The sequence below is a fragment of the Sturnira hondurensis genome, unplaced genomic scaffold (genome assembly GCF_014824575.4).
Source record: "Sturnira hondurensis isolate 20B ecotype Veracruz unplaced genomic scaffold, ASM1482457v3 Scaffold0022136, whole genome shotgun sequence".
Classification (NCBI taxonomy): domain Eukaryota; kingdom Metazoa; phylum Chordata; class Mammalia; order Chiroptera; family Phyllostomidae; genus Sturnira; species Sturnira hondurensis.
This window is the reverse complement of record NW_028094767.1, coordinates 2,475,272-2,499,499: the sequence shown is the minus strand read 5'-3', so window position 1 is coordinate 2,499,499 and position 24,228 is coordinate 2,475,272. Positions and strand designations below refer to the sequence as shown.

Here is a 24,228-nt window from a genome sequence, read left to right as displayed (position 1 = left end):
ATAAAACTCCCACACAGGTTGTTTCACTCTTTAACCAAAGTTTTCTTACGGAAGATTTAAAAAATATCAATTCCCAAAGGCTGGACATTTAACCTTCAACTGTTGGATTCCTCCAATTAGCCATCACGAATCTTTCATCCCCAAACATACTTGAACTCCTTTCAAATCACTTTCTACTCAGACTCTACTCAGTATAGACAAACAGAAGTCAAGTTGATTGTGGGCCAGAAAATTCAAAGAATCTGATAAAGCAGTACTCAAAATCATTATTCGTAAGTGGCCACCTGGCGATCAGGGCTGCAACTTGCCTGAAAGGGCAAGAAATGACCGAGTGGACCTCACCCCAGATCCACAGGTTATCGGACAACCTGCAACTACAACAAGGATTCAGATACACACGCCTAGTCGAACAGCGCAGTTTGCGCGTCTGAAAGTCGCGCCAAACCTCCAGTCAGAGGCGACAGCCGACGGAGACGTGCGCTGCGCCGTGACATCAGAGCAAGATGGCTGCTTCCTAAAGCTTTACTGTCGTTTTGCGCGCCGCTTGAGTCAGGTTTAAAGTTAGACAGATTCTGCCTTTCTCCAACTATGTTCCCTCTCCGAGGTTGTGGTCCCCGGATTGCGGCTTCTTTCACCAAACGACAGTTTCCGTTGACCCGATTCAGCAGTGACAGCGCTGCGCCCTGGACCCCGCACTTCGATGTGGTCGTCGTCGGCGGAGGACACGCCGGGACCGAGGCAGCTGCTGCTGCCGCTCGGTGTGGCTCCCGGACGCTGCTCCTCACGCATCGCGTGGACACGATCGGTGAGGACCACGGGTGGAGTGGAGCTTTGCGTAGGACGCAAGCTACGAATATAATCTCTTTCTCTCCCTCCTGTGCCTGATGTGGGCAACCTACTCCCTCTCCCAAGGATGGTGAGAATCCTGGTGTCTGGTTTTAGCTGATTTGTGTCTCGCAGAATCAGGCGGGCACCTGGCAGAAATTTTCTGTGAAGCACGGATTATGCTTCTGTTGACAAAACTGGCTGCTTAGGGGATGTGGTGGGACTGTGCCTTGGGAAAGGGGGGAACTAGGAGTACTGTACTTACTGATAGCTCCTTATTTTATTGTTGCCATTTCACGTGAACTAGCTTGGTGCTTTGGGTAAAGAGTAAATTAACATCAGCCCTGGGTGGTGTAGCTCACTCAGTGCTTGAGTGCCGGCCTGTGAACTAAAGGGTCGCAGGTTCAATTCCCAATCAGGGCATAGGCCTGGGTTGCAGGCCAGGGTCCCAGTGGGGGTCATATGAGAGGCATCCACATATTGATGTTTCTCTCCCTCTCTTTCTCCCTCCCTTCTTCCCCTCTGTAAAAAATAAGTAAGTAAAATCTTTAATAAAAAGAAACCATGAGAGATCGTTTATTAAACGACCATTGTGTTTTTCTTGAGATTTTGTGAAGTCCTTTTGAAGAATGTATTTCTACTAGATGCTCGTTCCCCAGAACAATGCTCGTTTTGTGATTTGGACTCACAGTGCTTTTTTTATTTTTATTTTTGCCCCTTATTAGGCACTGGTCGAATGGCCATAATTTACAACAAGATCGCTCAGTTTCATCATAATAGATGCTTAAAATAATTATCATGAAAATTATGCGTGCACATGTCTTTCCTCCTTCATTTTGCTTAAGAGTGAATGGTAGTTAAAATATTAACTGTCCTAATAAGAAATTGTAAGTCACATATTTATATACTGAAATACTTTTTAAAAATTGCCATCTAGATTGTAACAATGGAGAAATATACACTGTTAACAGTGGTTCTTTTGGAGAGGAACTATGTGATTACCCAAAAGATTGTACTTTGCTTATTATACAACATTGTTTATTGTACTACCTTTCAATAATAATAACAAAAATGTAATGAACAAAAAAGTATTATTGAGCCCCGGCTGGTGTAGCTCAGTGGAATGAGCACGGGCCTGCGAACCAAAGGATCATGGTTCGATTCCCAGTCAGGGCACATGCCTGGGTTGCAGGCCAGTTCCCAGCAGGGGACGCATGAGAAGCAACCATACATTGATATTTCTCTCCCTCTCTCCTTCCCTTCCTCTCTAAAGATAAATAAATAAAATCTTTAAAAAAAGTATTATTGAACTAAGGTGATCACTATGTACTTCTGTCAGGGATAAAGGGATTCTCATTCATATTGTCAACAAAACTCATTCATATTGTTACCAAAATGTGATACAAGTTTTAAAGTAAATACATCTCAGATACATTTTAATAAATCTTATAGATGAGATTAGTAAATAACAATTTTACCTGAAAATCAAAGTTTCATTTTTAAGGTAACTTGATACAGTGGAGTATTAGGTTTTCTACTTGATCTCACAAAGGTAGTTTTGGCTTAAGAAGTTTAACTTCTGTAATAATTCAGAATGCAAGAATTGTCCTGTTATGATTCAGTCACATCATTTGCCAATATTGAAGTCAGAGGCAGAAAGTCTTCTATTTTATACCAACCTGGAAAATCATGATTTTTGGCAAACTAATTTTTTGCCTTTCACAACAAAGAAGACAAGACTTTTGAACCTGTTGATTCTCTATTGTATGGCCTATGCATTTCATGGAGAATATTGTCCATTAAAGAGGTTGTTAGAGTTTCTGAATTTTATTCTTGGCTCTCCTGTGTATTATCTATGTGACCTTGGACCAAGGGGCAATTTATTTAAGCCTCAGTTTCTCTATGAAATGAAATAATAGTACCAACTTCATCAGGTTGCTGTAAAGTTTAAGTCAGAAAATACATGCAACATATCTAGAATAGTGCCTGGCCCACATTAAGTGGTCAGACATTAACTGTTGTTTTACCACTAGGTTTTCAACAGAGCCATCTTAAATTCTTTAGTACAGTGAAAAATTGACTGATTTATACATTTCTACCACTAGTGTGCACCCCAAGTACTAGTACCACACTTGAGATAGTGGTCTCTATTTAAGAGCACAGATGACCAACAGATCTCCTTATTCTAACTGCAAATGATTGGGAATGAAAGCTGGCTTCTTGGAGTTCTGTATTGAGAAAGATTTTGGGGACTAAGCAAGAGAAAACGACTTGTCCAACTTTTATGCCTATAAGGAGAGTGCTCAGCATTGATACTTACATTTCTTTGAGAAAAAGCTTTCAGGAATTTAAAAAGATGAGGATTTCTTTGCACTTGACTTTCACAGATGTAAATTTTATGAATAGGTTTATAATATAGTACCATAACTCAATACAGTACCTGGAAATTGTCTAGTTCAGCGATATAATAAAGTGGTGGAATTTCAGTAATTTGCTCCTGGGGTTTTGGATTTTTGTTTTGTTTTTCCTTCTGTGCATGAGAAGACTCATTTCTGGGGATAAAAGTTTGAAAAAATGTCCAAAATTAGTGGGATTTGATGATTTTTGAAAAATTAACTGATATGTCATGGAAGTTAAAAGCAGAGTCATTTCCTGGCTGGGTAGCTCCATTGGTTAGAGTATCGTCCTGATGCGCCAAAGTTGCAGGTTCAGTCCCAGGTCGGCACATATAAGAATCAACTGATGAATGTATACGAGTAAATAAATAGAACGATAAATCAATCTCTCCCTCTCCTCCCTCTTCCTGTCTTCCTCATCCCTTCCCTCCCTCACTCTCTCTAAAATCAATAAATTAAAAAAAATTTAAAGCTAAGTCATTTTCATGAGTAGCAGTATCTAAAACAGGGATGGTCTATGAGCCAGAAACATAATTTAAATATGTGAAGCCAGATGGATATAAAACAACCTGGAGTACTGGAAACAGTGGTGAACTGGAAAATACACTCCCATTCATTCTTTTGTTTGTTTTTTTTAAAAGCCTTATGTGTACTGAGCAGAACATCACAGGCATACCAGTGGGTTATCACCTCTAACTTAAACATACCTTCCTTCTCTAAAGATGGGAAGAGGATTACTTAAGAGTGGTACAGAGTAATCAGAAAAAAAATCGTATTTGGTGATATTCCACATTTCTGTATATTTATATTTTCGTTACTTATTCATTAACAGATAATTCAGATGTTTTAAGTGTGATCAAGTTATTTTATGTGGTGGTGTTTTTCTAATCAAAAAGACTTGTCTAAAATATTTTTAGTTGATAAAATGTGGGAGAGAGAGAAATGTGCTGAGCGATATAAAAGACATAAGACTGGACCTGAGTGACTAATTGGGAATGAATTACATTATTCTCACTACTGATTTTTGGTATTTCTTTAATAAAACTGTTTAACATATGAAAGAATATGTTGACTTAGAAACTCAGAAATGCAAATTGGTTGCTGTCATATAAACTCGATAGATGAATATTCACTATTATGCTTATTGATTTTATGCACAGCGTTTGGAACACTCTTCTAAGATACTCATGTAAGGCTGTTCCGTGAATAGTGTTATTTTACACACTTGCAGAAATAATTGTAAGAATTTTTAATGGTGCTGGTGAAGGAAAATTATTTACAATTTAAAATAAATGTTAAAAAGAAAGCAAAGAAATTACGTGATTTTTTAAAGTAAAGCTCAGAAGCAAAGAATATTTTACACCGACCTGGGAAGTAAATTAAAACAATTACCAGTAAATGTTAGTTATTGCTTACTCTAGCCCAGACACTGCGCTAATTGCTTTAGATACACTATCTCATTGTACAACTAACAAATTCTTACTCAGTCAGTTTAAACGAAAAGGAGAATTTCTTTTCTAACAGACCTCTGCAGGTGGATCAGCTCCGAGGTTGGTTAACTCAGCACTGTCACAGTGTCCAAAGACTCCATGCCTTCCACATCGCCTCTGTGCACTCTTCCAGTGTCTTCCCTCTGGTTACCCTCCTGGTTGCAGAATGGCTGCGGTAGCTCCAGGTGTGACCCCTCTCACCAGAAGAAGGGATATTTCCCTTCTTGTCTCTTTAAAGAGGAGAAAAAAACAAAAAGCCTTCCTAGAGACTACCCCTCCACCCACCAGCTTAACCTCTCATGACTTACTTCCTGTCATTAAACCAGACACTGGCAAGTAGGAATAGGATTACTGTATTTCCATCAATAAAGATTTACCCTAAACTGAGTTTAGGTCACAACCCCTAAACCAAAAATCTCATAAAGAAGAGTGTTAAATAAAATTGTGATTATATACCAAAGGAAGGAGGGAATAATCTACTACAGCGGTCACCCCTGTTTCTAAAGGAGACAAACAGAGATACTAAAAATTAGATAGCTCCCCAAATCACAGAGGTTATGAGTGGTATAGATCTAGGAATTGAACCAGATCCCCCCCTCCCTCCCAACTCGTGCTCCTAACCCCAGGACTATTCAGCCTCCCTGTGGAACCTGGAACAGTTATTGGAGGGCGTGGTGGTAGCTGCCGTGGACGCCCAGCTGTTGACGTAGCTTTCCTACCCGCCCAAAACCTTTGAGGTAACCATGTGAGTTTAGACTTCCGAATAAAACTAGGGGAATTTAAAGAAAAGATATAAAATATGGCCTCTACTTTGAACTTATCATTAAATTATTTCTGCAAAAAGAAAGATGACATTTAGGGAAGATATAATTGATCATAACAGTGAACCAGTGTCAAGGGGCTTCTTTTTTTTTAAAGATATTGTTTATTTATTTTTAGAAAGAGGGGAAGAGAGGGGGAGAGAAACATCAATGTGTAAGAGGTCCATCAGTTATCTCTCATGGGAGTTCTTAAAAGTATGCTTCGTTTGGAAAGGTTTCGTGAGGTAAGGATTTCAAAAACACGTTTTAAAGGAAAAGGAAACCTAATGAAATAGTGAAAATATGCACCAAGGAAAAGATTGAGAGGACACTATAGGCAGTAGTGTCTTCCAAAATGCCCCAAATAACTCTTTCATTCCACTGGGACTTTGGAATTTTTAGTGTTTGTTTCAAGTTTTTAATTTTTTTTATCACATGAGATGACTCTAGTTACTTGTTCAGACATTTCCCTGTTAAACACTCATTATTGCAAGGTGCTGATATATTTATTTTGTCTGTTTTCTTTAGGTCAGATGTCTTGTAATCCTTCCTTTGGCGGCATCGGAAAGGGGCATTTAATGAGGGAAGTTGATGCTTTGGATGGCCTGTGTTCCCGAATCTGTGACCAGTCTGGTGTACATTACAAAGTATTAAACCGGCGTAAGGGACCAGCTGTTTGGGGTCTGAGAGCTCAGATTGATAGGAAACTTTATAAACAGAACATGCAGGTAAGAATAGGGCATAAAAAACCAGAGAGATTGATTGTAGTGATTGATCTGTTGTTTCAACTTGCATTCTCTTTTCACAGAAAGAAATCCTAAATACACCACTGCTCACTGTTCAGGAGGGAGCTGTAGAGGATCTGATTCTTGCAGAGCCAGGACCTGAGCACACGGGGAAATGCCGGGTCAGGGGCGTTGTTTTGGGTAGGTGCTAATCCTGCACCACAATAACGGCATCAGACTCCATGCAGGCAATTCACTTTAGAGCAGAGTATGGAGGAGTTTGACCTATTCTAGGAAATGTTGTGTTTTCATCAATGAGGAAAATTGTATAAAAAATCGTAATTCTCACTTCATTTTGGCCTTTGCAAAGCTTAGTTAAATTATGGGCTCATCTCTACATGTGTAGAAGTGTATCACCTGCATGACTGTGTTTTTTCTCTTGGTTTTTCTGTTTTACTTTTTATTTTTCTTAGTTCTGATGACGCTTGAACCAACTGAGCTACTCAGCCAGAGCTAATGATTGATTATTGATGTTTCCTTCTGATCTATGTATTATTTTCTCCAGATTTCTTTATTTTCTTCATTTGGGCTTGTTACTTTCATGTTACATGCCTTTCTTCAAGTGTCTGGGGAACTTTAATTGTCTTTTTAGAATTTTCAAAATGAGGCACTAAAACACTGGAATTGGAAGGCTTGCGAGTGCACAGTTAATTTTATTGCTTGGCTGACTCTACTATGGTGATTAGAGATCGCACTGGACTGTTTTGTTGGGGGACTTCCAAATATCACTGTCTCGTAGTTCTCAGAATGCTGGCTGGCAATCTGGGAACAAAATGGTGAGAGGAACTATGATGGAGAATCTCATCATTTAAAATACAGATCTTGACTTCATTTCCCTGTTATAAAATTAACTTGTATTATAGATTTGTTCATTTTTTTGAAGGGGGGATACATATGCATGCTAAACAGTTTAAACGGGACAGGGTGTAGAGTGACAAGGTGGTCTCACTCTCTCATCTTGTCCCCCAGCCAAGCAATTTTCTTCTTCAGGAGCATTCCGAGTTCCTTGTGTAGTTGTTCTATCTGTGCACGTATGTGTATCTTCATACGTGTGTGTGTTTCATATAGTAGCGTATTGTACACTGTTCTGCACTTTTATTTTAACCACTTAGTCTGTGTTTGCTATTTGGGAGCTATGTTTCTTTTTTAAATGCTTGTGTTTTTGTTCTGGTGATTACCTTAATAACTGTGATTTTATATAGTATGCTTAATCTTCTCTTTCTTCTGTCAGTGAACAGTTACTAAATTAGTTTTATATTCATTTTCTTTTTTCTCTCCTGTCCCCTTCAGATTTAATGATTATATTGTGTGTAGACTTTTGTAACTTTGCTTATGCTTTTCTTACTTAATTTCATATCTTTAAATGCTATTTTTACCCTGTTTACATTTTACATGCTCAATAATATAATTTTTTATTATAGTACAATGTACATAAAATAAAATTTGCCATTTTTAAGTGTATACTTGTGTGCCATTAAGTACATCTACAATGCTGTACAACTCTGACCACTGTCCATTTCCAGAACTTTGTAAACCTAAACTGAAACTCTGTGCCCATTAAACAGTAACTCCCCATGACCCACAGAATAAACCTAAAATTTCCTTAAGGAAATTCTGTCTGCAGATATAAATTTTTGTATAGATTTCAACTACTTCTTCTAATTTCAGCCCCAAGCTTCATTCGTCCATTCCTCAGTTCTCTTTTTTAGTCCCCCAGTTTCTGGGCCTTTGTAGGGCAAATTAGTCCACTAATGAACATTAGTCCATTGGTGTCTGCTCTTCAGATTCTTGATTTCCGTCTTCTCCCCTGTGCTAGATCAGTTATCACTCTTTCAGACACTTTCTGTCTTCCAAAAGTATTTTGTAATGTCTCAGCCTTTGAAAAATTCTCACCCATTCACTGTCCTTGTGGTTTTATACTGTTTTTGTCCCTTTATTTTATTTTCTTGGAGTTCGAAGAGGGTGAAAGGATCATGTGAGATGGTCTGTCAGATTTAACCAGAAGTCTAATGTTAATTCATTTTCAAAATTGACTGATGTAATCATTTTCAGTGCTGGTATAGTTTTAGGAGCATGTGAGTTGGTGATAGTACATTATGTTCTCCCTCCCAGCTTTCTTGGATGCTAGAGATTGATAAAATATAGGCCTCTTACTCGTGTAAAGTTACTTCTCAAGTTTCTAAAGAAAAAGTTTTTCTGTAGTTCTAATGTAAATAGTTATATTCTAATTTGATCCATAATAATAATTAGAACAGGATTTTACTCTTTTCTGTCCTTTAGTGGATGGAAGCAAAGTGCATGCGGACAGCGTGATTCTGACTACTGGGACATTTCTGAGAGGCATGATTGTAATTGGATTGGAGATGCATCCGGCGGGACGTTTAGGGGATCAGCCTTCCATAGGCTTGGCTCAGACCCTAGAGAAGTTGGGGTTTGTGGTGGGAAGATTGAAGACTGGGACTCCACCCCGGATTGCCAAAGAGTCGATTAATTTCAGCATTCTAAACAAGCAGACACCAGATAACCCACCCATACCATTTAGCTTTATTAATGAAACAGTATGGATTAAGGTAAGTTAATTTGTGGAAATCTGTCTTTACAGCTCAATGTTGGCTACTTACAGAAGGATATAGCCTAAGCCTCCCTTCTTTCCTTAATTTTCTTCCTTCCTCCCTCCCTGTCTCCCTCCCTCCCTCCCTCTGCCCCTCCCTCCCCCAAGCCCCCCTTTCTTAGTAACAATTCACTTTACATCACTGTTAACTTAGGGTTCAAAATAAATTATCTTTAAAAGGATTAGCTAATTTGGCTGATTGGGTCATTTTATTATATGCTCTTAAATTTCATTACTTCAGTAACTTTGCCTATTTACACTTGGGGAAACAATCTCAGACCTACAGAAAAGTTGCAGTACAATTAAAACAATCTCCTATAAACCATTGAAGTTCATCCATTGTTAATATTTGACCATATTTCTCTCTCTCTCTAGTTATATATATAGTATAAAACAGTAGTATACACATTTTTTCTTCTTTTTTTGTCGGAAACATTTGAGAGGAAGTTGCAAAGGTCATGACCCATTACCCCTAAATACTTCTGTCTGTATCTCAGCTAAGCACAAAATATCCTCTTACATAACCTCCATGCAGTGATGTATTCGGGAATTTAACTTGTATACAATAGTGTTATCTAGTGTAACGTCCAAGGCCGATTTTACTGATTGTTCCAATGTTGTCCTTGATAGCAACCTTTTCTTTCCCCATCTAGGATCATATATGGCATTCATTTATCATTTCTCTTTAATGATAAAGAGAGAAGTTTGTCTTTTCTCAAAAACTCTCTCTAAAGAGTTTTTGTCTTTTGTGGTACTGAATTTTTTTTTAAGAGTACAGGTTACTTCTGCCTATCTTTTGAGTATTTAAGAAAAGTATATTGTGTTTTTAGAATTAAGGACTAATAATTTAAGGTTCTGGTTTCTTGCGTTATCCTAATGAGTGGCTTCAAATATTGTTTTTTTTTAAAGTCACTTTTATATTTTTGCTTTGGGAAATGTAGATTGTGACTTTTTTTTTAAATGCTTGTGGGTTTTTTTGGTATGTGTATTTTTAAACTTTTATTATAAAATTTTAAGTTTACAGAAAGTAGAAGACATAGTGTAATGAATCTCCTGTGTCCCATCCCCCAGCTTCAACACGTAACATTTTTTGGCGTTTGGTGTTACCTTTCCTCAGCACTTTTCTTCTTCATGAGTTTAAGCAACAGTCCAAGACATCACACCATTTCACATATAAATACTTTGGTATATGTCTTTAACAGATAAAAACTTTGTGAATAGTAACCACAATACCATTTTCACACCCAATGAAACATGATTTCTTAACATCATGCACTACTCAGTGTTTTAGTGTTTTTTTAGTTGTTTTAAAATGTTTATTTAAAATGTTTACATTTATTTTATATGTTTCTTTCCAGCTGTTTTCTTTAAACCAGGTATCAGATTAGGTTCATACATTGTGCTAGATGCTATACCTTTTTAATAGTTCCCCCTCTTTTATTTTATTTTTTGACATTTATGTATGGAAGAAATAGTCATTTGTTCTCTAGATCCAACATTCTAGATTTGCCTGATTTTATCCCTCTGGTGCCTCAAACATGTTTCTCCAACCTCTGTGTTTCTGTAAACTGGCCGATTTAGAGGCTTGCTTAAAAATTTAGGTTCATCTTTTGGGTTGTTTTTGGCAAGAATGTTTCGTAAGTAGTACTCGGCAATATGCAAAGATTTAATTGCTATGAAAGTAAGTTCATATTTTGCATGCAACTTATTTGAATAAGAGGCAAATTAGTAGAGAGGCAAAAGTGTTGCATCTGATTCATGTGTTTTAGCCAGAAGATCAGCTGCCGTGTTACTTGACTCACACCAACCCTAGAGTGGATGAGATTGTCCTTGAGAACCTTCACCTAAATAGTCATGTTAAAGAAACTACAAGAGGACCTCGGTAAGGACAAAATATCACTGCTCAGTAACTTCAAGGAACAATGCCAACCTTCTTTTGTTTGTTTCATTGATTTTTTTTTATTTCCATGCCTTCTTCTAGGTACTGTCCCTCCATTGAATCAAAGGTTTTGCGTTTTCCAAACCGTGCACATCAGGTTTGGTTGGAACCTGAAGGAATAGATTCTGACCTCATTTACCCCCAAGGGTTATCTGTGACACTACCAGCTGAATTACAAGAGAAAATGATCACGTGCATCAGAGGCTTGGAGAAAGCTAAAATAATCCAGCCAGGTATAGAGAATTACCCCTGCCCTTCAGCATGAGCTCAGTATTGCCTTAGCAGAGAGTGAGGAGATCTTAGCTACAGTCATGGTTGCTTAGAGCCTCACAAGACAAAGCCCAACATCTGTGCTTTTAAACTAGTCTTCAGTTTTTGCTCAGACTGGTGTGGCTCAGTGAATTGGGCATCCTCCTGCAAACCAAAGGGTTGCCTCTCAGGGTACGTGCCTGGGTTACGGGCCAGGTCCCTGGTTGGGGGCATGTGACACGCAACCAATTGGTGTTTCTCTTGCAATTCAATGTTTTTCTCCTCCTTCTTCTCCTTCTCCTCCTTCTCATTCCCCTGTCTCTGAAAAGAAATAAATAAAGTCTTTAAACAAATAAAAATAAAATAGTCTCCATCTCTGAAGGGCATTGAATGATAATCTTTATATCTTTACCTCAAAGCAAATCCAGCCCTGTTTTTACTTACTTTGCATCACTCATTCTTTGGTCAGGCTATGGTGTTCAGTATGATTACTTAGACCCCCGTCAGATCACTCCTTCTCTTGAGACTCACTTGGTGCAACGGCTCTTCTTCGCTGGACAGATAAATGGCACTACTGGCTATGAGGAAGCTGCAGCTCAAGTAAGTTTGTTCGACATTAATGTAAACAGGAAGGGACTATGTAACTGGTGTTCCTCCTCCTAACGCCTGTGTGATAATTATGTAGATCTCAGGTACTACTCATAATTGATAGGAGCTTCTGTTTCATTGTATATGGAGATGGCTACTGTATGCAATAGGATTTAAAAAACACTGTGGCTTTATTACTGTTTTAAAGTAACTATTGAAAATGATCACATATTATTCCTTTTAAGTGGGAAGTTGTATTGTTTTTACTTGTCAGTGGGAATAAGCTAGAAAAGTTTATAGGTGGGTTTTATGTGAAAAATGGTATCCCATCTAGGCCTTTCAGGAATGTATTTTGAAAATAATGAGTCATAGCATTGTAAAGTGGTACATTACCCATATTGTGTGTGTGTGTTTTAAAAATTATTTGTGTTTCTGAATAAGGTTCAGATTTTGTGAGTCTTTTTTATCTTCTGAGCAGTGCCTGCTTTCTTACCGCCTCTTGCGGTTTCTTCCAGACAGTGTTCTGAATAGGCTAGCTCTTTGTTCACTTCGTAATGGCCTTTTAAACATTTCAGTCCTCTTGTAGGGTGTGATAGCTGGAATCAACGCCAGTCTTCGGGTCAGACGCCAGCCTCCTTTTGTCATTAGCCGAACGGAAGGCTACATAGGAGTCTTGATTGACGACCTCACCACTCTGGGCACCAACGAACCTTACCGAATGTTTACTAGCCGCGCAGAGTTTCGTCTGTCGCTGCGCCCTGACAATGCAGACAGCCGCCTCACGTTCCGAGGTGACTCTTCACTGAATCCGCCAACCAGGTTTACTCTTCTGTCCAACTTCTCTCAGTGTAGTCTCTCAAACCTCTCTCATCATACTCTCTCCTGCACTTTTTCAGGGTATAATGAAGCTGGCTGTGTGTCCCAACAAAGATATGAAAGGGCTTCTTGGATGAAGTCTTCTATACAAGAATGCATTTCCATGCTAAGATCCATTGAGTTTTCAAGTTCTAAATGGAAAAAGTTAATTCCAGAGGCTTCTATTAGTACGGATAAAAGTGTGCCTCTCAGGTATGCATTTTTAATATAAACCTTTCTCACTTTTTACAGAAAAATGAGATCATGGCAGAGACACAATTCTTTTTTTTTTAAAGATTTTATTTTACTATTTTTAGAGAGGAAGGGAAGGAGAGAGGGAGAGAAATATCAATGTATGATTGCCTCTCATGAGTCCCCCGCTGGGAACTGGCCTGCAACCCAGGCATGTGCCCTGACTGGGAATCGAACCGTGGTTGTTTGGTTTGCAGGCTCGTGCTCAATCCACTGAGCTACACCAGCCAGGGCAAGAGAGACACAATTCTTATAGAATCCTTATCTACTCATTTTAAATGAAGCCTGCTTTTGGCTTTTTTTCAGATTTCTTTGGATGAAACTTATCTTTTTATTCAGTATGAAAAATATTTGTGATTCTAAATTATTATTTTTTTTACTCTCTATACAATTTTTGTGGCTTCCATTGAGTTCTGGGTTTGCTAAGGTTTAGAGGGTGCAAACCAAGAAATATGGCTGCCTGCTTGCTTTCTCTTACAGGCATGGAGCAACCTGGGTGGTCGTACCTTGTCTATGAGCTGTACAGCAAGGAAACTTCTTTGATTATGCAGAGTGTTGTAAATTGTTTGGGTTTACTTGATGTGTCCCTTGTTACATTTTAGGAGAGGGTCATCCTTGTTTTTATCACTCTGGTTATAGGGACTCTTAAAGGATATTAAAATAGAGTTTTTTGATTCAGAGATATGTTCCTAAGGACCCTGAATGAAAAGTTCGCCTATTTGACACTGATTTTTCCCAATTAAAAAGAAAAGTAAGCCAGTAAGGGAAGGGGGTGGTTCTCAGGAGGTGTAAGTACATAATTATTGTAGCGTAAAAGTATCTGTGGGGCATTGATCTTGTAGATGTGTTTCCAATATATATTTTTCCCTTTTTTTAACCTTTATTTTCCTTGTGAGGGATTTTTGTGGACTTAAACGTTATATTCATTGTAATGCTGTTTATTCATATTTGTTGTCTCTAATCTTTCCAAGTGCTGTCTCCTTCATTAACAGCCTGGCAAAACCTGTCCTTGTTCATCTTTCATCTCTACATGCTAGTGGTGTGAACAGTTTATAATTGTAGTTCATTCAATCTTTCTGCTGTTTAAATTTAGGAGGTTTTACATTATTTCAAACTTTGCATGAAGAATTTATAACATATGCTTTGTTTTGATCAAATATTGCACTGTTTCAAACTTACATAATTAGAATTTGCATTATATGTGGCTGATACATATACAGAGAGAGAGGTCATAGTGAAAGCAGGGGAAGTGATTGTTTTCAACTCAGTTTAAAATGCTAATTGATCATTTAAAAATATGTAAAAGCCTACAACCAAAGCTACTTTAACCAGTAAGGCCGTCATTTAAAATCAAAGGAGAAATAAGGAGCTTCTCAGACAAGAAAAAGCTAAAGGAGTTTGTTAACACCAAACCACTATAGCAACACATGTTAAAGGGCTTCGTTTAAGAAAAAGAGGAAGAGGGGAAAAAAAACTCCAGAGGAAAATAGTCTAACAACAAAAGGGGACTACATACATACCTATCAATAATCACCTTAAATATAAGTAGCTAAATGCTCCAACCAAAAGACAGAGGGTAGCTGAATGGATAAGAAAACAAGAGCCACATATATACTGCCTCCAAGAGACCCAGCTCAGATTGAAAGATACACACAGACTAAAAGTAAAGTGACAGGAAAAAATATTTCATGCAAATGTAAATGGAAAAAAGCTGAAGTAGCAATACTTACATCTGACAAAATAGACTTTAAAACCAAGGCTATACTAAGAGACAAAGAAGAATACTACATAGTAATAACGGGACAGTCCAACAAGAGGATATAACCCTAGTAAACATTTACACACCCAATGTAGGAGCACATAAATACGTAAAGCAAATCTTGATGGACATAAAGGGAGAGATCAGAAATATAGTAATGGTTGGGGGTTTAACACCCCTTTGACTTCAGTGGATAGACCATCTAGACAAAAAATTAACAAGACAATACGCTTAAATGACACACTAAATCAAATGGATTTAATTGATGCCTCAAGAGTATTTCATCCCAAACCTGCAAAATATACTTTTTTAAAAGATTTTATTTATTTATCTTTAGAGAGGAAGGGAAGGAGAGAAATATCAATGTATGGTTGCTTCTTGTGAGTCCCCTGCTGGGAATTGGCCTGCAACCCAGGCATGTGCCCTGACTGGGAATCGAACCGCGATTGTGTGGTTCACAGGCCCACACTCAATCCACTGAGCTACACCAGCCAGGGCATACAAAATATACTTTTAAAGTGCACATGGAACATTTTCTAGGATCGACCACACGTTTGGATACAAAACAAGTATCAATAATTTTAAGAAGGTTGCAATCTCATCAAGTGTCTTCTCTTACCTCAAAGTTATGAAACAAGAAACACTAAATCACAAGAACACTGAAAAGCACAGATATGGAAGCTAAATAACAGGTTATTAAACAATGAGTGGATCGAGAACTAGATCAAGGAAGAAATCAAAAGATACCTTGAAACGTGAAAATGAGAACACAACAATCTAAAATCTGTGGGATACTGAGAAAACAATCCTAAGAGGGAAATTCATAGTATTACAGGCTTATCTCATGAAACAACAAAGCACTTTTGTGAACAATCTGACTACACTTAAAGGAACTTGAAAAAGAACAACAAACAAAGCCCAAAGTGAGAAGAGAGGAAATAATAAAGATCAAAGCAGAAATAATCAAATTAGAGCCTAAAAAAATTATGCAAAAGATCAATGAATCCAAGAACTGGCTCCTTGAAAAGATGAACAAGATTGACAACTTTTAACCTGACTCATCAAGAAAAAGAGAGTGGACCCAAATAAATAAAATCAGAAATGAGGGAGGACAAATAGACACCAAAGAAATGGAAAGGATTGTAAAAAATACTATGAATATCTATATGCCAACAAATTAGACAACCTGGATAAAATAGATCAATTTCTAGAAACATGCAACTTTCCAAACTAAATCAAGAAGAATCAGAGAATATGAATAGACATTAATCCTAGTGAAATTGAAACAGTAATCAAGAAACTCCCAACCAAGAAAAAGCCCTGGACTGGATGACTTCTCGGGTGAATTTTACCAAACATTCTGAGAAGAACTAACATTCTCTCAAACTATTTCAAAAAGATTAAAGAGAAGGGAAGGCTCCCAAGCTCATTTTCTGAGGTCAGCATTACCCTAATTCCAAAACCAGATAAAACACATTACAAAGAAAGACAATTATAGACCGATATCCCCAATGAACATAGACACTAAAATCCTCAACAAAATATAACAAACCAAATACACAATGCATCAAAAAAATCATATACCATGATCTACTGGGATTTATTCCAGGAATGCAAGGTTAGTATAACATTTCACAAATCAATGTGATTTACCACATGCACAAAATGAAGAATAAAAACCACATATTCATATCAATACATTCATAGAAAGGAGGCATCCATTTATGATAAAAACTCTCAGCAAAGTGGGAATAGAGGGAGCATACCTAAACGTAATAAAGTCCACATATGACAACTGCACTGCCAGTACTCAGCGGGCAACAACTACAAGTGTTCCCCTTTAGATGGGGAACAAGACAGGGATGTCTACGTTCACCCCTCTTATTCAACATAGCACTGGGAGTCCTGGCCACAGCAATGAGACAAGGAGTAGAAATAAAAGGCACCCAAATTGGAAAGGAAGAAGTAAAACTATCTTTATTTGCAGATGACATGATACTGTACATAGAGAACCCCAGAGATTCCACGAAGAAATTACTAGAACTGATAAATGAATTCAGCAGAGTAGGTTACAAAATTAATATCCAGAAATCAGTTGTATTTTTATATGCCAATAACAAACTAACATAAAGGGAAATTAAGAAACCCATCCCATTCACAATTGCTTCAAAAAGAATAAAATACCTAGGAATAAACCTAACCAAGAATGTAAAAGACTTGTTCTCAGAAAAAACTAAAAATATCTAAAAGAAGGCTATCAATTTTATATTTTTACCAAACTTACTCCAAGATAGCTATTTTGTTAAGGTGATTTTCTTTTTTAAAGTAATTTAGCCAAATGCTTTTCTTTTTAATTCAGGGTTTCCCTTTAGGAGGCAGCAAGCAGGGTCCCAGTCCTCATGTTTGATTTCAGCAGAATATAATTTATTTCTTTTCCTATTAATTTTTTATATCTTGATTACAGTTGGCATTCACTATATAAAACTAAAAAAAATAGAACGTTGGCAAAATACTTTGATTGTTTTTACTCTGTGTATGACAGGCTCTGTGCTAAGCACTGACAAGATGAACCAGACTTGAACCAAACTTTTAGCCATTTTAACCAGAGATACACAGGTGCATGTGCACACTCATTTCCTGGCAGGATCATATGGAAACCCACTGATGTGTTAGTTAGCTCAGAAATTCTCTTGCCTTGTAGTGAAGTACAAGAACTTCTTTCTGTGCCAGATCTCTGTACTCTGAGGCTCATGCTTGATTCAAAGCATGTCTTGAAGTTTGAACCTAGAGCAGCACCAAGCCTTGTAAACAAATGATTTACTATTTTTTAAAAAAATAAATCAGATGGTCAGGGGCTTGTCTTCAAGGTCTCCATCCACTAGATTCCAAGGTAACTCTTTTCTTAGTCAGTTATTAGGAGGTGTGTTCCTCTATGTTCTATAATTTTCAAAATTGACCACCATTACCCTTTTGGAGCTTAGTGTCCTATGATTTCAATATAGCTTATCTGTAAGGCCTCTGTAGTTAATCATCAAGTTTCTTGTCAGGAGAGAATTTATGGCCTTTCTTGGAGCCGGCTTTCTGAGGAATAGATGAATCAAATATCTGCAAAGGGTGGGAATGCATGACTGTGATAACAGAATGGGCTAGAAAGAAGGTTGGTAGGAGGCCTAGAAAGACTTGGGACCCCTAGATGGGCAAATCTGACTTTCTGTTGACTTGATAGTTAATTGGTTTAATTGGTTTTGGGTGGCGAGAATTTCTCAAAAAGGCAATCTATTGAAAGAAGGAAAGATCAAAGTAAATAAAAATAAAATGAATTCAGGCAGTAAATGTGGGGGAACTGTAGATATCAGTGAGGCCTGTGAGAACCAAACAAAAAGAGGGAAACTGCAGAATATTTTGTAGTCTTGGAGCAAGCAGAACTCCTTCGGCTGGTTCCCAGCACACACAAGGATGACTCATTAACAACATGGGCTTAAATGGCTATGATTTGGGTGTAAATGCTTACAGAATTCAATGAAACCCTTGATTTCAGAGGATATTCTGTACATACAAGAAAGGACAACCTTTACCAGCAGTTCATTTCTCGTGAAAAAGGAAGGCAGTTGGGGAGAATCACACCCATCTTGCTGAGGTTCTCCTGTGTTGCAGATGCTGCTGCATTTGTTCACTGTACTTGGAAAAAATCAGCTGTTATTTATTCAGAGATGATTATTTCCAAGGAATTCTGTTTTTAATCTGTCTTATGTGATATGGACCCCTATGTTAACGAAAAGTTTGTGTATTTGCAGAGCTCTAGATGTTCTGAAGTATGAGGAAGTTGACATGGAGTTACTGGCCAGGGCTGTTCCAGAGCCCTTGAAGAAGTACACTGAATGTAGAGAGCTAGCCGAAAGACTGAAAATAGAAGGTAGAAAATGCATTTTTGACTTAAGATGCCTATATACTCTCTTTACCATTTGTACAAATTATGAATGGACAGCAGATACATTAAGAGCTTTGTTTTGAGAGGAGCCATCATGACCACAGGACCAGCATAGGCTTACACTCCGTGCTAAGTGGGTTCCCAGGCTAGGAGCATTGCCACCCACGGGAGCTCGGTAGGCATGCTGGCATGCTGCATCCCAGGCTCTACCCCAGACGGACTGAGTGAACATCTGCATTTTAACAAGATCCCAGGTGCTTAGTGTGCATATTTCAAGTTTAGGAACTGCTACTATAAAGCACTCCTTTAAAAATTTTTATTTTTTTAACTTCCTTTTACGGTTTCCCTATATAGTGTTCTAATAATGGGAAAAAACAATACTGTTTGGCTTTCACAATGTACGGAATACTCTACCACTAACAGATACTTATTTTGCATCAGGAGAGAAATGCAGGGTCTACACTGTACATTGCAGCACATGGTACACTCTCACACACTCTGGGTCAGTATGTTGACCACCAAAGCCACAGATGACTTTTGCAGTTTTACTGCATTTTCTAAAAGTTTTTCATTATAAAAATTTAAAACATAAAAATATTGAGAATAGGATCATCTTCTGTATTTTGATAGAGGATGTTTTTTCCTAGAGTGGAAAATTATGTGGAGCAAGTCAGGGAACAGAATGAGGTAGGTAGAACAGTAGGAAAAGTTGGATGATGATGTGCTGTTTAAACAGGAAAGGACATTAAGCTCCTTGGGGCCTGGTGGAGGTGGTAAGAACCCTACATTCCTTCAGCATTGGCATTTTCTATTGGTTCCAGAGAGGTCTGTCGCCTTGCTATGCTTTGGCCGCATTTGCTGGTGCCCCAGACGGTGCCTGCCATCGCACCGTGCAAGTTAACGAGAGTCGAGCTACGGACGGAAACCCACCTAGACTCTAGAATCACTCTTTCCAATGCCCAGACACTAGTAGGACACTAATGCATAAGAAGTAATGTTGACCTTTTATTTCAGTATCATGATTTCTCTATTAAATAGAAATTACTCTACTGAACATGTAGGATCTTAGCACCTGGGAAAGGTGATTAAATTCCATGTTTTAAACTTGGTTTATAATTTAATTTATCCAGTAAATCAATGGTTCAGGTTAGAATAATCCAGAATAATTATCTTTAATGTGTTTGTAAATAAAGATGCTGATTTATATTCATGCTTTAAGAGAAACCACACTAGGTTAGAATGTAGCACATACCGGTAGTTTTCAGATCACTTCTCAGACCCTCTACTGACAACAGGTTTCTGGCGGGCAGAAATCAGTTTCAGATTCTTCGTGTTGTCTCTCATGTTGTGCTCTATACATACTTGAAAGATTACATAAATATATGTTTAACACACATACATATATTTTATTCCTAATTTATATTCCGTGATCCCCTGCTGAGTCTGTTCATGGGTCATAAAATTGTATTACAGTTACAATTTGTTGTGCTAAATTGTTGCATCACGATGTTGTATTAAGCCCTTTCCATGCGTTACTCCATTTCATACTTATAACTGTCCTGTGAAAGGCGGGTGTCAGTATCAGTACAGACAAGTGGTCACTTGCCTGAGAACACACGACTGGTGGGTGGCAGAGCTGGGGTTTGAACCGAGCTTGTCTGACCGTAAGGCCTGTGCACCTCACAACTACCCTTTGTTGCCATAACGATCATCAGAAGCTATGATGGCGAGCCCTTAAAGTTTCTAGATAAAGAAACTAAGGCCCAGAAGGATAATGACAGGCCCATAGTCAGAGGATCATTCATTGGCAGAGCCAGGTTCAGAGCTGACTGAGATTTCCTGGCTGCCATTCAAGTGACAGAGGCAGGTGCTTCCACAACCTTCAGGGAAGACTTGCTTTCTTGAACAGGACAGAATGATCACTTCAATTTAGGTTTTAAAGTAGGTTTCTAGTTGATTTTTCTAAGAGCAGAATGCTGTAATTGCAAAATAATGGCTGAATTATCTTTCTAACTTTACTTCTGAATAAAACCTTAGTTAAATTACTTGAACTTTAAACTTTTTAAAATTATAGCTTATATGTTCATAATTCAGAAAACCTTTTTCTTGAAGAAACATCTGATGTTTAGAACTTAAAATTCAAACGCACAGCCTATTAGGGGATGTTCTATCAAAATGCACACTGAAAAGGAATGCATTTTCTTTTCTTACTGTTAATTTTCCAAATCTTTGGAATGGAAAGGACAGGCAACGAACTGCCAGGCAGCATGCTGCAGTTAATATAATGTAAGACAGTTAATATAACTGTCTTACAGTTAATGTAAGACACGCCCTCTCTTTCTTTTAGCTTCAGTTTCCTCATCTGCCAGAGGGAACCCGTACCTGACCTATCTCATGGTGCTGAGATTAGTGTTGAAGGAAATAATGTATGCAAAAGCTTTTTGTAAATTGTAAGAAGCCATAAAAATGTAAGTTGTTGATATATTCTGAGTATCATAACATAATTAATTTTGTTCACCAGCCACCTATGAATCAGTATTGTTCCATCAGCAGCAAGAAATAAAGAACATCCAGCGAGATGAAGCTCTCCAGCTGCCAGCAGACCTAGATTATCTGACTCTCAGGGGTGTGTCTTTGTCCTCCGAAGTTCGAGAGAAGCTGCATTTCAGTCGCCCACAGACGGTAAGGAAACAGGCAGTGGGGAGGAGCAGGTTATAAATTAAGAGCCAGTGCTTTAATTTTTTAAATCTGCAGTTACTATGGCCGTATAATTAATGTGTTGTTTCATCATAGCAAACTTAACCTCATATTTTCAGAATCTCTTTCTATAACAGATGTCAGTATATTTTTATGAGAGATGAGAAAGCTTAGTATAAGTAAATAACCAGAAGTCAAGAATTTGGTGTTTACAATGTGGTGGTTTTCTTTTCTTTTTTTTTAAGATTTATTTATTTTCAGAGAGAGAAAAGGGGAAGGGAAGGAAAAAGAGAGGGAGAGAAACATCAATGTGTGGTTGCCTCTCGCATATTCCCCTTGGGGGACCTGGCCCGCAACCCAGGCATGTGCCCTGAGTCGAATCAAACTGGCGACCCTCTGGTTTGCAGCCCATGCTCAATCCACTGAGCCACACCAGCACAGGCAATTTGGTGGTTTTCAAATCACTATTTGGATCCTTGTCTAGAATTTGATAGTATGGCCTTGGGAGCTACTAGGAGAAAGAGGAGAACCAAACAGTCCCCTCCATGCTTCAGCCTAATTGTGTATATGTGTGCACATGTGTGTGCATGTGTGCGCACACATGGGTCAACACACATCTGTAAGTAGTGTGCAGTGTGAACTTCTAGTAAAGTAGCTAAAGACTGACAGGCTGTATGTATTGAATCTAAGATAACATTTTAACATCTCTGAAACTGATTTGTACCTTAAAAATTGGTGGTGCCTTATTGTTTAATGAACACTATTTTTGTTTATTAGTAGTAGTTCATAAAGCAAATGAGTATTTAACAAAAATATGGTTTGAAAAAATTTCTTTTAATGATTTTTAAAGGGAGGAGTGATTTCTTCATATAATATGTTGTTCTTAGGAGTAGGCATTGTGGAGATCAGGCAAACAAACCTTAAACTTCAAGACCTCATGCGTCCTGTTCACCTTGGGTTACATTTTCATGGATAGTCATAGGCTGCACAGCCCAGGGTCATGGCCAATAACCAAGTAGACCATTTACATTAATTAATATTAAATAAAATTTAAAATTAAAGTTGTCAGTCATTCTAGCTCCATTTCAGGAGCTAAGTAGTCATATGTGGCTAATGTGGCTAACAGCACAAATGTTACAGGAAATTTCCATCGTCACAGAAAATTCAGTAGGACGGCACTGGTTGCCCAGTTCAGAACAACCCCTCATCCACAGTTGTAGAATACAAGAAACTATCGTGAATATCTGCTGCAGACTCATTTGTGGCGAAACTGACCTAAACTGGTATATGGCTATTTAGTCCTTATGCCACGTAGAGTTAATATTCAGATATTTCACTGTAAAAATACAACACAGAAATATTTAATTATGTGGTGGTGCCCAACACACGCTGGGGAGGTTACATTAGGGTTTCTTTTTTTTTTTTAGAGTTTATTTATGTTTAGAAGGAGAGAGAAAGAGAGGGAGAGAAACATGGATGTGAGAGAGAAACATGGATCGGTTGCTTCTCGTATACACCCCAACCGGACACTGAACCTGCAATCCAGGCATGTGTCCTAACCGGGGGTCAAACAGGCAGCCTTTCGCTTTGCTGGACAACACCAAAGCAACTGAGCCACACGGGTTAGGGCTCGTATTTTTTTAAGAATTTATTTATTTCTTTTTTTAGAGAGAGGGGAAGGGAAGGAGAAAGAGAGGGAGAGAAATATCAATGTGTAGTTGCTTCTCACATGCCCCCCACCGAGGATCTGGCCTGCAGCCCAGGCATGTGCCCTGACTGGGAATCGAACTAGCAGCTGTTTGGTTTTCAGGCCCACACCCAGTCCACTGAGCCACACAAGCCAGGGCACATCATTTTAATAAAAAGAAAAAGTAGGCTCTAACATCTGTTAGTTATGTGATCTTGGACAAATCATTTTAATTTCTCTAAGCCACAGTTTTCCTATTTTTTAAATGAAGATATTAGTAACAATCACATTTTCTTTGTAGAGTTATTTTGAAAACACATATAAGATAGCAGTTTTGAAGAAAATTATAAATGATAATATATAGATTGTTACTGGGAGGAAAATGCTGGCGTAGCTCACTTTATGTTTCTTTTGGGGGCTTTCATTCTAGATCGGGGCCGCTAGCCGCATCCCTGGAGTGACGCCTGCCGCTGTCATCAATCTGCTCAGATTTGTGAGGACCGCTCAGCAGAGACCAGCGGCCATGACTGAGATGCCTAAAACTGGCCAATGCTTATGTGATGCAGAGAAACTCAAAGAGCAACAGTTATAGCTTTCTATTCGAGGAAAACCTTTAGTTTATATAAGTGTATAGATGGGCGATAAATATTTCTGTATAGCACCTGTTAAAATAACCTTATTGGTTATTACAGCTTTGCCATTAAGTTATGAAGAAGACAGATTATCATTGTGCTTTTTGCATATCTGAAAAAATAAACTCTTAATTTATACTCTTTCTCTTAGGTGCTCTAATACAATGAGGTTATTAATGTAAGTTTGTGCAAAGTTCATTAAAGAGAGATTTAGTGGACCTAAAATAAAGCTGAGAAAAATGCTCGCAATTTGCACCTTTGTAAAGACTTTGTCCATTAAATATACCAAATTAAAAGTCTTATCTTTGTTTTGAAAGTTAGCAGTCTTCTGCTTATTTATGCTAGTTAGGAGGTGATTTCAGAGCCCTCAAATTTTTAGTACTATAAATTTGAAACTGACAAAATTATGCAGGGTCATTCAGCTAATTTCCAGTATTGGAATATGCAGGGTGAAAGCTGACTTCTAAAATTTATGTACTTCTATAGGAAATCCTTACCAGTAATTGTCTTTGATTTTCATTAATTTGGTTTTTGGGTTTTTTTTAAGTTTTTAAAAAATTTATTTATTTATTTATTTATTTATCTTTAGAGGGGAAGGGAAGGAGAGAAGTATCAATGTATGGTTGCCTCTCGAAAGTCCCCTGCTGGGAACTGGCCTGCAACCCAGGCATATCCCCTGACTGGGAATTGGATTGTGATCTTTTGGTTCGCAGGCCCGCACTCAATCCACTGAGC

At 38.0% G+C, this 24,228-nt stretch overlaps 1 protein-coding gene across 1 annotated transcript; it reads left to right on the top strand.

Annotated features, from left to right (window-relative positions):
* Positions 1–487: 487 nt before the first annotated feature.
* Positions 488–23,809, top strand: MTO1 (mitochondrial tRNA translation optimization 1). The gene is made up of 12 exons (XM_037034304.1): positions 488–805; positions 6,040–6,239; positions 6,320–6,437; positions 8,577–8,866; positions 10,677–10,789; positions 10,889–11,079; positions 11,565–11,695; positions 12,270–12,474; positions 12,580–12,751; positions 18,344–18,462; positions 20,999–21,159; positions 23,292–23,809. Exons 1-12 carry the CDS (start codon positions 589–591, stop codon positions 23,451–23,453), a joined length of 2,079 nt encoding a protein of 692 aa, XP_036890199.1. The 5' UTR covers positions 488–588; the 3' UTR covers positions 23,454–23,809.
* Positions 23,810–24,228: the final 419 nt, after the last annotated feature.